The 17,390-nt window shown below is 55.7% G+C and overlaps 1 protein-coding gene across 6 annotated transcripts in view; it reads right to left on the reverse strand.

Annotated features, from left to right (window-relative positions):
* Nucleotides 1-5,039: 5,039 nt before the first annotated feature.
* SYNE3 (spectrin repeat containing nuclear envelope family member 3) overlaps nt 5,040-17,390 on the reverse strand; it is a 101,064-nt gene continuing 88,713 nt past the window's right edge. For 5 of the 6 annotated variants that reach the window (XM_053889760.1, XM_053889764.1, XM_053889761.1 and 2 more), the window contains one exon: nt 13,593-15,917. In XM_053889760.1, the coding sequence (XP_053745735.1) occupies nt 15,717-15,917 (201 nt within the window). In that variant the 3' untranslated portion in view covers nt 13,593-15,716. Of the gene's footprint in view, nt 5,586-13,592; nt 15,918-17,390 lie in introns of those variants that run through there. The other variant, XM_053889762.1, reaches the window with a different exon arrangement.

Raw genomic sequence — 17,390 nt, forward strand, 5'->3', positions numbered from 1 at the left:
TGGCAGCGAGGGGCTCAGAGGCAGAGGGGGCCCTCGAGTTACCTAGAGACACAGAGGGAGCTGGTGGCCACCGCTGGGACTGGAAGCAATTTCTCCTGACACCCAGTCCGATGTTCTTTCTGCCTGGGCCCCCTTCAGGGGGGTCAGGGCCCGCCTGCAGGGAGCTGGTCTTCCAGAAGGACCTGGCTGGGATCCAGGGGTGAAGAGCTTGGATACAAGGGGTGGCTGGGCCGGAAGTTGTGCAGGCGACAGCCCTGAGCAGGGTCTGACAAATGCTTCTCGAAAGGGCTCGGTAGGAAATGGTTTAGGCCTTTATAGGCTAAGAGGCAAAACTGAAGATATAATGTACGTACATATACGACCACCTAATATGTGATCATTTTTTTTTTTAAATTTTTAAAGTGTATTTATTTTTGAGAGAGACAGAGCATGAGCAGGGGAGGGGCCAAGAGGGAAGGAGACACAGAATCCAAAGAAGCAGGCTCCAGGCTCTGAGCTCACAGCACAGAGCCCGACGCGGGGCTCGAACTCACGGACCGCGAGATCATGACCGGAGCCGAAGTCGGACGCTCAACCGACTGAGCCACCCAGGCGCCCCTAATACGTGATCACTTAAACATGGAACCATTTTAAAAAATTTTAAATCCTGTCGGTCATCTTGGGCTACACAAAAACAGGTGGCAGCTGGATATGACCTGCAGGCCAGCCCAGTCCTAGAGGATGGAAACATCAAAACAGATAGGTCTCAAGTGATGGAACCAGAAACTGGAGAGACGCAAGAGAGCCAAGGCCAGGGAATGAGAGAACAGAGCAGATAGATATCAAAGAAAGAGAGATGGAGGGGGAGAAGGAGCAAACCAATGGTCACAAATCGGCTTTGGCGGGGCAGGGGCATGTCGGAGTCCCAGATGTTGTCAGAGAAGGGTCTCCCAGCAGCACCAGGAGGGGTGGATGGAGAGAAGTCCACGGCGAGGGCAGTGCTCAAGTGGTCGGGAGTCATGGCGGCCAAGAGGACCTCGCCATCTGCCTGTGCAGCCTTTCCACGGGCAGGAACCCCACACAGCCTGATCCCAGTGCCGTGTCCAGTTCTGGCTGAGTGTCCAGGCCTGAAGTCTTTGCCGGTTCTCTCATTTGGTCACCTGGTGATTCACACTCCAGGTCACCCACACCTGCTGCACAGTCCCCAACCCCTCCGCCTGCCCCATGGCCTCACCCTGAGGCTCCATGACCCTTGTCTTAGAGGTAAAGACTCTGAGCCTGAGTTTCCACCTGGCCTTGGATGATATGACAGAACCAGCCAGAAGTTCAGTGCTATGGGATCAAAGTCCTCCTGAAGGCCGGTGATGAAAGGCAAGGGGAAGGGAAGTCCCCCCAGGGGCCAGCTTTGAGCTGTCCATTGGTAATCCATTTTGCCCGATAACAGAAGTGACTGGGAGTACAGGTCTACGTGGACTGGTGGGCAGCGACCAGCTCCAGGAAGGAGGCTCCATGAAGGCAGGAGCCTGGGTTTGCTCTCCTTCACCATTTTGTTCATGCCTGACATACAGTAGGAGCTCAGAAATATTCTTTACTTAAACATTCTTGACTTAAGGATGGTCAAGGGCTTGAAAAGTTCAAGGTTAGGGACGGATGACAAGGAAGTTTGAAGGAGAGGTTTGTGGGTAGTCCTCCTGGAGTAGATCTCGGGTGCCAGGCTACGTGGGGCTGTCTGCTCACCAAAAGCCCATCTATACAAAGGAGGCTCCTGAGAGTCAGCTGGGCAATCACACGGCCTCTTTCCAGCCACTCCGGTGCCTGTTCATGGACAACGTGGGCGTGGTGGCGGGGACTGGGTCGTTAACGGTGTGCTTTTCGTTCACAGACTTCAGGCTATCAAGTTAAGACTGCGAATGAACCCGAGGGAAACTCACGGAGCACGGAAATGGATATACTGACTAGTAAGACGTGTCGCTAAGCGTGCACCTGTTTGTACGAGCGGGAGGCGCATTGCACAGCGTGGGAGCTGAGCGTTTCTGCTGCTGTTTTCATTTGGAGGTTTAGATGGGGAAACAGGGGTGCGCGTGAATATTAGGCATCCAAAGGCGTGGACTGTGGGGTGCTCGGTTCATCACCCAGTAAACCCCTTGCAAGACGCCCTCCTGTGATGCAGAGAGGGTAAAGCTAAAACGACATTTCTAGACTCCTTTGCTGCCAGGCCCTGGATGTGACCTAGGCTTTGCCCGCTCAGGTTCTCCTGCCGCGATACGCGGTATGGAAGGGAGGCCCATGAGACGGCCTGACGCGGGGCACCTGGGTGGCTGCTGTGGGTGACCGGGGGAGACAACAAGAGTCTTCAGGCAACCGCGGCGGCTTCCTGGCTTGGCAGCTTCTTAACGTGGTGGCTGCCTCTTGTCTCCGCCAGGGAAGAGGCCAGAGTGGTCCTCAGGCTGGGCTTATTTCTGGAATCTCAGACTAGAGGTCGACTCCTTCAACCCTGCCAGCAATTTTGTGAGCCACCCAACACCCTGTAATTAATCTTTCTCTCCTTAAACGGGCTAGAGTGGCTTCCGTTGTCTGCAACTGACCCCTGGCTGATTCCAGAAGCCCCCTGCTCAACGAGGATCCCCGGGACACTTACGAAGTGCGTAGGGGACGCCGCAGACCCTTGGCACCAGTTGCAAGGCCGTACTTTGGGGTCGGCCAACATAGCCTACAAACGCCAGGTTCAGAGGGCTGAAACAAGACGCGTCTTCCGAACGTGCTGAGCGCGGCCGAGGAGGCAGCTGGGAGGGGACCAGAACACCGGCTCAGTGTTTGCTACGTGCCAAGCGCTGGGCATACTGGCTGCTTTCGCTCCCGACCATATCCCTTTGTGGTATCATTCAAGAAGACTGGAGAACTTTCCCAAGGTTGCTACCTTGGAGACGCGGTGACTGGGAGGCAAACGTGGATGGGGCTGACTCCAAGCCTGTTCCCAGGACAGATCCAAGCCCGTTTTTAAGGGAGCAATTTAGAGGCAAGAGAGAACTCTCACCTTTTCCCCAGGGCCATAAAAGTCTCTACTTAAAATAAATAAATAAATAAATAAATAAAACGTTTCCTTGGGATAATTTTAGAGGAGGTGCCAAGATAGCACCAAGATCCCGTCACCGGGTCTCCTCTGACGCGAACCGCTCACGGAACCGTGGGACTCTCGTCAAAACCACGACACGAACACCGGCGTGACATTATTCAGGAAACCACAGACTTCATTTGTGTTCCATTGAGTTTTCCACTAATGTCCCTTTACCGTTCCAGGATGTGATCCAGGACGCCCAATCGCAAGGAGCTTGCTTTTGTCTTTTCTTTTTTTAACTTTTCTTTTTGTCATGCCATCACCTTATTCCAAAGCAAAAGGGCCTCAATTATTTGCACATGGTCAAGGACGGGAAACCCACACTCGCGATGGAGAGAGACTGTCGCGGGACAATTTGGAGCAATTTCCCTTGCTGTCCGTTGGTAGCAGAGGCCTCCTGTTAGAAATTAGCAGAAGGCCACGTCGAAGACCGAGGAGGAGCTGGAAGCAGGGACCGACCAGGACGCACGCCAAAGCGCGACGGCAATCCAGGATCCCCACGACGGAAACCCGGAGCGGGCCGGGGGCGCTCCCCTTGAAGCGTAATCGAGGGAAGCAGGGTGGCGAAAGGTCACCGCAGGAGCGGTTGGGAGCCAGAGCCGGCCAGACGGTGACAGGAAAGGCCAAGGCCAAGTAGCTGAATAGCGTCTCACCAAGGGGTTTCTACGAAAGATGATGAATCTCTCCAATTAAACATGTCACAGCCGGGCTGGGAAGCCTCAGATGAAAACAGAGGTAAGATAATTACTTCCATGGCTAGGGCTGGTGGGGGGGTGGGGGGGTGGAGGGGGGAGTGGAAAATCACATAGTCATAAAAATGACTTAATCACCCAGTCAGGAGTATGAGAGCTCCGTAAAGATTTAGAAACTGTAGTTTTCCCACCGAAGCGATGTTTTAATGCCGAAGTTCCCAACCCCGGGTCGCTAGAAACAGCACACAGTCACTCTACGTGATGCCCGGCCTACCTTCACGTTACGCAGATTAAAGCTTTTTAAAATCAGCTACGTAGGGCCGACCCCATGACCTCCATACACCTCAAGGGTAGAGTGTCCCAGCGGACGAGGTTCTGTCTTTTGTTTTGTTTTGGGAGACGGCTAATCAGGAGTCGAGGAGCCCCCTGACCCCAGGTCACAAGAGTCACGAGGGCTTCGGGGACTACCCTTAAGACGTTAGCCAGTAGGTCCCAAGATAGCTGGTGGACTCACGTCTTTCTTCTTTTTCTTGTAATATTTATTTATTTGGGGGACAGCATGAGCAGGGGAGGGGCAGAGAGAGAGGGAGACAGAGAATCCCAAGCAGGCTGTGCGCTGACAGCGGCGAGCCCGATGCGGGGCTCGAACTCACGAACCGTGAGAGCAGGACCTGAGTTGAAGTCGGACGCTCAACCGCCTGAGCCACCCAGGCGCCCCCGGACTCACTTCTGGAAGTGAATTCCTTATAGCGAACAAGCACTACTCTTGTTACGGGCTGATGGCGGAGAGTTGTTCTGCCCTTTGACACCCAGAAGCGACCAGCTGGGGCACCGAGGACTCCGCGGTCTCACCTGCCGTTAAGGCTGACCTGTGGAAGCCGAGGACCCCCTCCTAACAGAACAGACTCTCCCATCCAAGGCTCAGCCATGGGAATGGTGTTGGACTCCAAGGGCACGTGCCAGGGAACCGGCTCCTGCATCCAGAAGGTTCCAAGTCCTTCGCACTCACAATTCTGGACACCACTGAGTTTTACCCAGAGTCTAAAACCCGGTCTCTCCCTTTTACCAGTCACTTAAGGGTGAGGGATTAAAGACACGTTTTTCTCACCTGAGAGGTCCTTGTCTCTCTCTTCTTAATAAGCGACGAGGGTGTCTTCAGAGAACAGAGTAGGAAAAGGATTGCGTGCGTTATTAAAATAACAGATTTGTAAAATTTGGGAATGGGCGGATAAATAATGCAAGAGTCCAAGCCTTTCTATTTTAAAACCTCATGGCAAGTGTTCGAAACTGAAGTACATACGCTTTGGGAGCGGAAGATTCTGGACACACATTTCCCCTGGCAAGCCAGGGCCATTGCCAGGAGACTTGATTGACAGGCGGTGGGTCTGGGGTTCGCGGCTGGTTTCTTAGACCTCTCCTCGAACATGGGATGGTATCCCCCCTTCTCTTGTACCTCTGCCCTCTCTGGGTACAGCTTCCAAAACCCTGTGGCTTTGGAAAGCAGATTCTCAGACCTAAGAACGGTTTGTTAAACAAACCATCAAAGTGGGGCTTTGATCCAAGGGCCTTCTGTTATCTGCCTGGTGCCTGCCTCTGTTTAGGGCCGTCTGTCTACTCAGAGCGCATTTGGAATTTTCAAACTCCACTCGGTCTACCCTCCAGATTGCAGCCCACGAGGTCTGGGGAGATGCCGGCAATGACTTTGAAGATGCTTCCCAGGTGATCCTGACGTTTCCGAGGAGCTGAGAACCGCTATTGCCCTGAGTTCAACCTCTGCATAAACCAGGCGTTGCTGCTGCCTGGAGGCCAGAATTTAAAAATCAGTCAGCCTTAGCCACATACCCTCTTTCTCCTCGTAACCTCTTCAGACAAAACCCCTTGACTCCAGAAAAAAAAAGATTTTCCGAACCACACGATGCTTCATAGACCAAAATAGAGATTTTTTTATTTCCAGACATAAAGCAGATACAGTTTTAAACGCAAAAAAAGCAACAACAAAAACATCCAGCCGTCTTTGAGAACACGGCTACTTCCAACTCCAGCCACAGAAAGGGGCTGTAAACTTCAAGGTGACTTTGAAACCATAGCACTGAGAAGCTAGAAGAACCCATGAATCCCTCCCTCCCTCCCTCCCTCCCTCCCGAGCGGGGAAGGCTCTGGGCTGGTCGTGGACTTGATATGAACCGAGATAAAACACACATGTTCCAGGACACTCATTTGGCTCTGTTACTGCTTGCCTTCCCAGAAAGCTTAATTTATTGCAAACGCATGTTTGACAATCACGACTAGTATGACGGGAGTGGATATGGTCCCTGTGAATACTGTTTACATAACAGAACATTTTAAACACTGAAGTTTGCTTTCGACGCCAAAACCCACTTATGTGGCATCTACACACACACACACACACACACACACACACACACACACACATACCTATTCCACTGGACCGTCGCCTGCGTCAACCAGACCAGACCAGCGGTGTAAACAGCCAGTCACTCTTTGGACTTGGCTGAGGGTAGAGAGAGGGCAGGAATGTGGCTGACGCCTCCAGGTGGGGTTCCGCAGAGGCCTGGACCCCTCTGGTTCCCGAGCCCTCCCTTGGGAGAGGGGACAAGGCAAACTAACAAACCCATCAGGCTCACATGCTTTGGCACAAGAGGATTGGTCTCTTGGACTTGAAATGGGCTTGCAAAGTTTTCATTCCTCCAAAGCTGATCCTGGAAACTTGCCTTTTTCCTGCCTCTGGCACCTTAGGTACCCAACAAATTCTATGAACACCAGTGGCTTCTAAAACACAAAGACACAGACAGACATGCAGAGCAAAGAGAGATGTGAAGGAATCTAGGACCCGTTGAGCTAAGTCCTTCTTCACGAGCTGGTTGTATGCTGTCTCGAGAAAAAAAGAGAGAGCATCATTTCCAGACCAGCTTATGGAAATTTCCAGATGGCAGAGAATCCCGGGGGTCGACTGACATTCCCTTTTGTGTGGAGAATGACAGGGGGACAAACAGCTACTTCCGTGAGAAGCATAAAATGCTGTTCTCAGGGGAAATGTCCTGGGTCCAGCATGGTCATCCTGAGGATGCCAGACCCTGTTGGTGTGTCTATTTTCCAGAAGCCCAGGGCTGAGAGCCAGGCTGCCCCCTCTGCTTCTGGGCCTTGTGTGCATATACAGTGTGCACACACATACACACACACACATACACACACACACACACACACACACACACACAACTTCCTCTGTCCATTTCTTCCTTGCCAATGAAACTTCTAGAACATGCATGGCCTCTGCCCCTAGAGAGAAAATGCCTCTTTTTTTTCTCCAGGAGAAGAAATCAAAGCAGCTTTACAGGCAATGACACCCGCCCACTCTGTCCCCCACCCGCCCTGTGAGAGGTGGCCTGTTGCCATTCTTTGTCCCCAACCTCTGGCACCCATGCTGCTGTTCCCAGTTCCTGATGCCGGTGGGAGGTTCAGGATTCCATGGAGGGGGCGGGCATGGGGGAAAGCCCTGCAGCCCTGCTCTGGAGCGTCACCCTCAACGAGCCAACCGGCCGCCACGGCAGCGGCAGCCCGGGGCCACCGAGAGAAGAAAGGTAGCTGAGGCTGAAGTTCCATGGAGAGGCCTGGACCCCCTCACTCCTGAGTTCAAGTCCCAAAGGGGCCACTCTCTGGTTGCTTGTAGGCAAGCTGCTAACCACCCCCCCTCCCCGGGCTCCGCTTTCAACAGGATCATAACCCTCACACAGGCATTTAGAAGGAGTCAGGGCTGGGGCATCTGCGTGGCTCAGTCTGTTGAGCGTCCGACTTCGGCTCAGGTCATGTTCTCACAGTTGACGAGTTCGAGTCCCACGTGGGGCTCTGTGCCGACAGCTCGGAGCCTGGAGCTGCTTCGGATTCTGTGTCTCCCTCTGTCTCTGCCCCTCCCCTGCTCATGCTCTGTCTCTGTCTCAAAAATAAATAAACATTAGAAAAAGAAATTTTTTTTTTTAAATAAAAAAGAAGCCAGCGACATCTTGTAGGCTCTGAATTGAGGTTTCTTCCCTCCCCTTGCATCAGAACAGGAAGAGGGGCTGGAGGCCTACAGCCTGATTGCTGACCTTGGAAGTAAGCATCCTGGAAAGGAAGCCCGGATCCTTTGGGGAAACAGATCCCTCTGTATGATCACTGTCCCGTCTGGACAAGGTGGTTGGGTACCAACCAGTGAGCGCTGGTATGTTACCATGACAACCAACGGAGGTGGGGGGGGGATGCTGAATTGGCTGACTGTTCTCTAAAGCTCTGGGTGCTCTGTTGGAAGATCTGTTTTTAGACAGCAAGGTTTGATTTTTTAATTCCCTTTTAAAAACAAATTCCTCCTCCTTCTCGCTTTGGAGACAGACAGAAGGCATTCATCTTGCAACTGAAACCGAGGGAGCAAGGACGGCTGGTGTGAGTCCTTTGAATCTTCCCTCTGCTGGAGGTACCCGTTTGCTCTGTCAGCCCCATGATGGGAGCCACCTGTGGCTGCATCCCTGCACTTTTCTGATCTTCCAGAAAGTGGGGGGCCGCCCAGGAAAAGCCCAGAGGGCCCCTCTTTCCAGGATTTGCACCCAGGAGTAAACTCATGTTCCGGAAGAAATTAAAGCAAATATGAATTTTCTAGGCTAATTCCAAACACAAAGGTGTTAAAAAGCGTAGCCCCGGGGCCGGGACAGGGGAGGGGCTGTCTCTGCTCGCTGTGGCCAGGCAGGGGCACCTGACTTATTTGCCTGTCCCAGGTCTTACAAAAAGGTGGGCCTGGCAGCGCCCTCGGTGTGGAAGGAACGCCTTGGGGAGGGGAAGGGCTTCACGGACCCAGGGAGCCCTGCCACCTGGTGGCGCAGGTGGCGGGCGGTGGCGGGCGCGTGGCGGCGCGTCATGCTCTCACTCTACTGACCGATGTCCTCCAAGCTCTGCTGATGGAGCCGGAGACCAAGACAGAGAGGGTCCACATATCAGAGGCACAGGCACCTAAGGGCCACCTGAATCCACTCCATCCTCTTTCTTGCTAAGAGACGCCCGTTTTGTCGGGGGGGTGGGGGGGGGGGGGTGGGGCATGTCTCCGGATTCCTCCCGGATGGAGAGGAACCACGTGACACAGTCTGGCCAATGAGGGGGCAGCAGCAGTCTGTGGGTGGGGCTTCTGGGAAAGGGGAGGAAAACGAGGGCCACGAGGGCCGGTTCGGGAGCCCGTTCGCCCTCTTCCTGCCTGGAATGCAGACGCGACGTCGGAGGTAGCGCAAGCACCTAGGGCCATGAGGTAACCTCGAGGGAAGGGAGAGAGCTGCAGAAACCTTGGCAGCTGCCACGGCTGCCTGGCTCTAGATTTCTCAGGCTCAGGGAAAAGCAAAGCCCCTGGTTGTTTACGTCAGAGCAGGAGGGATTCTGCTACGTGGGGCTGAATCTCGAGATTTCCCTTCACACAGGAGCCCTTCACCATCTTCTGAGAGTATCTAACATCTCAGGCAGCACGGGGGATTCCAGGGCCAACTTCCCCTTTTGTGGTTGCAAGGACGGTGGCAGGGAAGTCGCCCAAGGTCACCCGGCTATTAACAGCAGAACTCCCTCTGCACCCTGTCCAGCCCTGCGCACTCTGTCACCTGATGCGGGGAGCCCTCTCCCCACCTGTACAACTAACTCACCCCCTGCATCACTGGGTGAACAGGAGCTGTCGGGACCTCAGCCTCCTCACCTGTAAAATGGGCACAGGTTGGAATAAGAGAGTCTATAAAAGCCCTCCCACCTCTGACAGCCTAAAAAAAAAAGAAAAAAAACCAGGCAATTTCACATTTTCTCCTCCATTTTGCTTCCCCTAAAAGTTCTATGTGGTAATTCCTCCCCATGATCTGCTCTCTGGGGTTACCTTGTATCCCCCATGTACGAAACTAAGGAGAGAGATTTTTGATTGGAAACGTCCTAATTTTATTTTGCTTTTAATATTTTTTTACGTTTATTTCATTTTTGAGAGACGGAGAGAGAGAGGAGAGAATCCCAAGGGGGCTCTGAGCTGTCAGCACAGAGCCCCATGCGGGGCTCGATCTCCCGAATCGTGAGATCATGACCTGAGCCGAGACCAAGAGTCGGACGCTTAACGGGCTGAGCCACCCAGGCGCCCTGAGAACGTCCTAATTTTAAAATTTAAAAAAGGGGGGGGGGGGGGTGGAGGCCAGAGTTGAGAGTTTGCTGAGGGGGGCTGGTATCAGGGACAAGGAGGTCAAACAGGCATTTTTCACATGACAAATAGGATTGATTGGCAGCAGCTGCCTGGGTGGTTTCCAGAAGGACTGTGAGGTCTGTGCAGGATAGACAGGGCGAGGGGAACGGCTCGGTGATCAACTCTCAATGTCTGCCATGGATGCAGTAAGAGAAGTCCACGTAGGTAGTGCTGGGCCTGTGCCGAGCCCACAGCTCACGGCCTCGCCACCTCTCCGTGGTGCTGACCGGGCCTGGCGACCATCAGACTGGGTGACAGGAGCGGAGTCGGGGGAGGGCCCGCAGGAGTGGCTGAGGTCCCACGAGAGAAAGAATTAGGGCACCGTCCTGGCTGGGCCAGGGACACGAGAGGCTCACTGGAGGTCACCGTGCCACTGCCAGCGAGAGCCGCTCCAGTAACAGGTTTCAAAGGAAGCTGTGGGCGCCTCAGGACGCGCGGGACCCCTCCCCCGCCCCCTTCTGCCCCGCCCCCTTCTGCCCCAGGCGCAGCCTCCCTCAGGGGGCTGCTCAGTTCCCCTGCTCCAGGGACTAACAGTGGGTGGGAGGTGGGGAGGGCATGATTATCCTAATTCTTGGCCAAATTGATGCCTGGTGTACGTTACCAAGCCGGAAAAGCTCCAGCGGGGAAGAGTGGGCTTCTCAGCTTGGTATCTCCAACCGCAGACTTTTTCCGTGACCCATGACTGCAGACGAGTAACTGTGCCAGTAACAGAAGTAACACTAAACACGCAGTGTTTGAGCGCTTAGCCCTGGGCCTCGCCGGAAACTTCTAGAAGCCCTCTCCAAGATAAAGCACCGCCCAAGGGACCACGCCTCCGTCCTGAGCCCAGCCCATCCGTTTCTCCTCCCGGCTCCTTCTGTCGTGCCTGCGTCCTCTCCTCATCCTGCCACCCTGATCCCGACCCGCCCTTCCGTTCAGGTTGGCTCACAGCGGCACGGTGACCTCCAAGGGACGGCAAGGCACACGAGGACCACGTCCTCGGCTATCCCACTGCGTGCCCTACCAGCTTCAGTGACGGTGGGTCTGCCCCCCCGCTCCGGGAGGGCAGATGGGCAAGGTCAAGAGCAAGGACTTCACTTGGTTGGGCATCTTCTAAGGCACAAACCCTCCCCTGGGCTGTGAGCTCCTGGAGGGCGGGCCTGGGGCTTTATTGACCTGAATTCTCCAGCACGAGCCTGGCACAGACGAGGGACTTGAGAACACCTGTTGCGTTGAGTTAAAGAGCAAAGAAGCACAGGGCATTTCTGCCCAGTTGGCCAGACAGAAAGCGACAGACGCGGGCTCCCGAACGGCCATCGGGAGTGCCGTGCTAGCGGCCCTCCGTCCGTCTCTCCAAGGCCACAGCTGGCAGGCTCCCGGCCCCTCCTCGGCCCTGTCGCAAGAAACTGCACCCAACCCTCACCCTGTCCTCCTCCTGCTTCTCTTTCCTCCCTCCCTGAGAGTCCAGCCGAAGGCACTTCTCAAGCTGCACCCCTCCCTTCTCCCAGCCTTTTCTGGCAGGGCTCTCCTGTCCTTCCAGAAAGAACAGTGCATTTGGGGAAAACAGCAGAGAGTTGGCCATTTTTGTCTTCTAAAGACTCAGAAAACGTACCTAAAGGAAGATACAGCTGTTCTCTCCCCTCCCTCGTTCCTAGAGGCCACGGGACGCCCAACAAGAGGAAGGATACACTCTGAGAATAAAGAGCAGGCACTTAGATGAAATAAAATCCTACGAAGCGCAAAAACCTCCAGGCATCTGCCCTTATTAGTACCATTATTTTCATTCTGTCTTTGGGGAGTGAAAACTTGGCCACGGGTCCTTGTCCTCGGATAAAAGTCGAGACCTATAAAGGTACAGCCTGACGCCCCTCCCTCCCTCCCTCCCTCGCTCCCTCTGTAATTGTGGCGGAAGGCACAGAACGTGAAATTTACTATCTTTGCCATTTAAGTGTAAAGTTTGGTGACGTCAGGTCTTCTGTCCCCCTCCTGCCTTTGCCCCTCATTTGTCTTCTGCTCCTTCACCTGTTCCGTCCGCCCTCTCTAACCAGGGCAGCTTCACGGGCACATCCCCAAAGCTTCCGCAGGGCGGCTCAGCCTCCCCGGCTCAGGCCCCGGCTCAGGCTCCGGGAGAAGATTCGATCCCCTCCCAACCGCACCCTCGGGCAGCCTGAGCCAATCCCCCCCACTCTCCCCCCCCCCACCCCCCCAGCAGGGACAGACATCCTCGGACCCCTGGTCCCTGCTGCGGCCTGAAGCAAAGAAATCAGAGGTTGTAAGAGACAACTGAGTCCCATCCAGCAGGATTCATCTCCTCTGTATCTGGGAGGGGGGTTGGGGGGGTCACCAAACACGCTCGCCTCTGGGGTTTTCCATGCAATTCGACAACCACAGCTGAGGCCCCCACCCTGTGCTGGGCACTGGGTTCACACGCGCGGCCGCCATGCCTGGACCTCGCAGGTGGACAGAGAGGGGCTCAGCCCCCAGATGGGCAGGAAGCCCTGCTTCCCTCTGCAGCAGGCAGTAACCTCTGTGAAGGTGTCCGGAGGGGACCCTTGTGACTGTGCCCCTGGGGTGACTGTTCCCAGAACCCAGGGCGAGAGCAGCAGGGAGGCCGATGTGGGAGCTGGCCCGTCCTGCCGAGCAGGGGGCACTTGAGCTCCATCTGCAAAGGCCGCACCCTGGCAGAGCCAGCCTGAACCGCCCCCACCCCCCTCCTCTCCCGCCAGTGTGGGCTTGGCACAGGGCAGACCTGGGTTCGAATCCCACCTCTGCGCGGGCAAGCGTCTCTGTCTTTAGGTCTCAGCCTGCCCATCTGGAGAATGGAGGTAAAGTTCATGCCTCACCCTAAGAGCTGTCGTGGGGGTTAAATCAAGTATGGCTTCTCCGGTGCCCACGCAGGGGCCGGGCACCCGCAAGCACCAAATGGAAGGCACTCTTGGTTTCGATGCCATTGTCCCCTCTGCTCCTCCCTGAGTCTCTGGGCCTCCTCTGTCATCGGCACCTGCACATCCCACCCCTCGTCTGGCTTCTTTAGAAACACCCTCGGGGCCTGTATGGGCCGGTCTGCAAGGAGGTCAGACTAAGAGGAAGGGCAGGGGCGGGAGGCAGCCGAGGAGGGCGACCAGCACCGCGATCATACCGCGTTCTCCTCTCTCCCCTCCTACTCCCCCCTCCCCCTCCTCCACCCTCCTCTTCCTCCTTCTTCTCCTCTGCCCTCCCCCTCCTCCCCCTCTCTCTTCCTCCTCCTCTTCCTTTTCTCCTCCTTTCTCCCCTCCTCCCTTCTCCCTCCCTTCTCTCCCTCTCTTCTTCTGTCTCTTTCACACACACACACACAGACACACACACACACACACACACACACACACATACACGAGCTGGTGGGCCAGGCCGTGATCTTCGCACGTGTCTCCACGACTCTCACTCTGGGGCCGGAGGAAGAACAAACACACGCGGGTCCCACTGGGCACCCTTCTCACACGGCACTTTAAAGCTCTTTGTAGTTGTTGTGCAGGAAGCTAGAAAGTCCTACAAATCCTAAACGTCTGCATCCACTGTAAGCAGGAGAGATTACACGTGAAAAGCACCAGTACGTGGGCTATTTCACAACTGTATTTATATGAAAGTAATAAAAATACCCATTCTCTTTTTTAAAAAAGTGATGCAAACAAGCAGGCTCTAGGGCCTCGTTATCAAAATTTAAAAAATACGTACAGACGTTCCCACCCCCCGGCCTGCGTATTGCAGTTTTTCTGCCCGGGGACGCGGGCTACACGCAGCACGGTTACCGACGCGACAGGTCACCCTACGGTGAGCCGGGGCTTCGGGGCGCCCGCCTCTCGCTGTGTGGTCTTGGGCAAGTTCCTCCCCTCTCGGGGCCTCAGCCTCCTCCCCCGCCAAGTGGGAGAGTCGGAGATGCTCGAAGGCCCGGCCACAGTCTGACCTTCCAGCGCCGGACCCGCACGGCCCGGGGAGCACCTGGGCTCGGCCACGTGACCCAACGCCTGGGTCCTCCAGCCCTGATTTTCCAGGACAGTGGTCGCCTGCGGGGACCCGTCTAGTGGCTCCGCCTCCTAGTATCTGGAGAAAAGTGTGCTTTCTGAGTGCGAACTTCTCCGCAGCTGCGTTTTCCTGCCCTGGGAATGTCCAGCTTGGCCCAGTCCGGGGGTGGGGGGCCTGGGGGGCCTGGGTTCTGGAGAGGGAGGGGCCGTGTTTGCCGGAGCACTGGGGGGCGGGGCTTGGTGCCGGCAGTCAGGACCCTCCTGGGTCCTCCGTTTCCCTCTCTGCAGGGCCTTTCTGAGGCTGGACACTTCATGATTCCAAAGGCCTGCAGGATCCCCTTTTGGTCCACTACTTGTAGGTGAAGGGACAAAATCACTTTGTAAAGAGGGGCCACTAGGCGTTTTCCAAAAGGAAACTTAGTGTTTTTGTTGATTTAGGGAAACTGCGATCCAGTTATAATGCGCTCAGGAGGAAAGGACACGTTTCTGGCCTCAGGGCCCCGGATCCGGTCTGCGGGGGGGCCCTCTCCTGGGGGTGCCCACAGGCAGCCTCGTTCGGGTCCCCTTGTGAGGACACGTGTGGGACACTCTCAGCCCAGAAGACCCACCTCCCTCCGAAGTCCGTTCTCCAGGGAGGAAGAGGCAGAGACCCCTAGACAGGCTGAGCTCCAACGCCCATCTCTCATCTCTGTCTTGGACCCTCGATCCCTGGTCCCTGGAGGGCCACGTGCTCCCCCCCTCTGACCCTTCAGCTCGAGTCGTAGACAGTGGAAAACAGCCCAAGAGGGACAGAAGGACACACTTCCCCGGCACAGCGTGCTCCCCATTCTGAATGAAGACCTTGGCAAGGAAGTTTCCCTCCTTCCCTTCTCCTTTTCCAGAACACAGGGAGCATGCTCTAACCAGACCTGCAGATCAGGGTCACGGCCACGGCCTTCTGCATTGCTCTGGGCCATCAGAGGCCAAGAGGTGGAGGGGCGGGGGGGAGCACCCCCCCCCCCGCCCCTGCACAGGGTGCCCAAAATTCTGTGAGCTGGTATAGTCCTGGGTCCTGCTTGTCATCTTTCTTTTCCTTCAGGGATAGCACGCTATCACTCGTCACTTTTCGCTGCCGTCACCGGCCCTGCCTTCAAGCATCACCCTTACGCTTCTGACCCACAGCATCTAACCCGCTGTCATTGTGTTCTCAGTGTCTAGAGCGAGAGCGACTGAGCTGAGTGAGGGCTGGTGTTGCTCCTCTGTGTTGACAGCTCAGGGGCCTCTCCACTAGCATCTGGGGTTGGGACGTGGCTTCCCGCTAAGCGGTTGCCAGAAAAATGACACGTTCCTGTTCTCGCTCCCCAGGGCGGGGGGGTGGGGGGGGGCCCGCAGACCCAGGCAAAAATCCCACAGGACCCGCAAGCTGCTAGGAACCTTCCCACCCACAAATAGATGCCATACGTGAAACTATATGGACTGAGCGTATCTACACACAGAGGATATAAACATTCTATGCATCACTCCCTAGTCGCACATAGGGCACCTTTAGGATAAATAGGCTAAGACGACACCATATAAAAAGTGGTTTTGTTTGGGGGGCATCAATGCAGTATTTTCACTGAGGCAGCTGTGCCGGTCGCAGCCTGCCTCTGCTTCCAGTTTCCTGGGCCCCCTCGGAAGGAGCCCTGGGGCGGATGGAGGGCTGGAGGAGAGAGTCACCTGCGTGGCCCGGCGGGTTAGGTGGGCGGGGGGCCATCGTAGCGCAGCATGAACTTGAAGGAGCGGGCGAAGTTGTTGGCCAGCGTGCAGCTGCGGTTCTCTTCCCCGACCGGAAGCAGGAACAGCAGCAGCAGGAACAGCAGGAACAGCAGCTGCAGGGGGAGAGCCACACAGCACACCTTCTGGAAGAGGGGCCCGAGTCCTCGCCACCGCGGAGCCTGCGGAACCAAAGCAGGACGTGTGAGTGCGCTCGGGGTGGGGGGTGGGGGGGCTCTGAGTGGGAGGGGAGGGCAAGCCGGCCGTACCGGTCTCAGTCTTCCCGACTGTCAAGTGGGGCTAAGGTCGGTCTCGCCAGAAACCAAGGTGTCTGGTTTGCTCAAACCATTCAAGGCAGGAAGGGTAGGGAAAAAACACAGAGCTCCGGGCTTTGCCTGTTCTTACATAAATCCTCGCCGGGCGTGTGAGAGCCCCGGCCGTAAATCTTGAGAAGGTCACTCAAGTCCTCCAAAGCTCAAACTTCTCATCTCTAAACAGGGGGGGGGGAAACGGTACCTACCTGACAGGGTCTTTCTGAGGATTACGGGAGATACAGCAGGTGCCCAAGGCTGCGGCCACGATTAGTACGATCACTCACACGATCCCTACCTAAGTCAGGGTCATCACCACCGTGCTCTTCACCATCGCTCCCTCCTCCTCCTCTTTCTCCTCCACCCTCTTCACCATCCAAGCCACCAGTATCACCCGAGGGCCAGACTCCCAGGTCCAAATGCCTAGAGTCCACGAAAGTGGCCAAAGGCCATTTCCGAAATTCCAGAGGGACCGGTGAGGTTGTGGCTTCATGGGATGTCTTCACCGCCAAGGAGTGCAGGAGAGGAGAAAGTCGGGAAAGGAGAGCACCCCCCCCCCCACACCTCCCGGCGAAAACACAACGTGGTGCAGGGTAGGGGCCTGACTGGGAGGAGCCAGGCTGACTAGGTCCCAGTGCAGACTCTGTCACACAGCATCTACGTGCCCTGGGGAGGGTCGATAACCTCTCCGAACCTGTCTCCTTCTCTGATAAATGGGGATAGAACACCTGCCCCCATCTGTGGCGAGGACTCTGCTGGGTGCACGGATTTCAGCAGGGACTCAGGAGCGGGGGGCAGTAAGTCACCCGAACAGCTGAGTGAGCGTGAGTTCCCACGGCCACTGGGCCGGGCCACACCTGGCTGGTGCATGCTCCTGCCCACCTGCTTGGTTCATGCGGGGCTGCCTCAGCCTGCGTGGACTCTGACTTGACTCCTTGACATTTCACGCTGACGCCGCCTGATTCCAAATCTCTGACCCGTCCGGGAGAAAGAAAGAGTGACAAGAAGAAGCTACAGGTTCACTCTAGCCTGGCTTTGCACCAAATTGAAAACCTGTAATCAATGGTCTCCCAAACGGGGAATCTGTTTACAGGGTCCTTGTGTTTGCGCCTACATTCTCAGAGCTAACCCTCGGCTTACTGAAGCCAGGAGCGGTGTCTTGGCCACGATCCTCTGGGGAAAACATCTCTGAAGGTCCAAAGCGTGTTTGCATTTACAAGTGTTGACGAGGGGGTGGTCTGTTTCAAAAGACTCCTGCTGCCTACCCAGTGGCTGTTCATTTAGAGCTCACATCTTCACTTGGAGGGACCTGAATTCTAAAACGCTCTTTGAATTAAAAGACAC

The sequence above is a fragment of the Panthera pardus genome, unplaced genomic scaffold, assembly GCF_024362965.1.
Source record: "Panthera pardus isolate Hobbes unplaced genomic scaffold, ASM2436296v1 HiC_scaffold_24, whole genome shotgun sequence".
Classification (NCBI taxonomy): domain Eukaryota; kingdom Metazoa; phylum Chordata; class Mammalia; order Carnivora; family Felidae; genus Panthera; species Panthera pardus.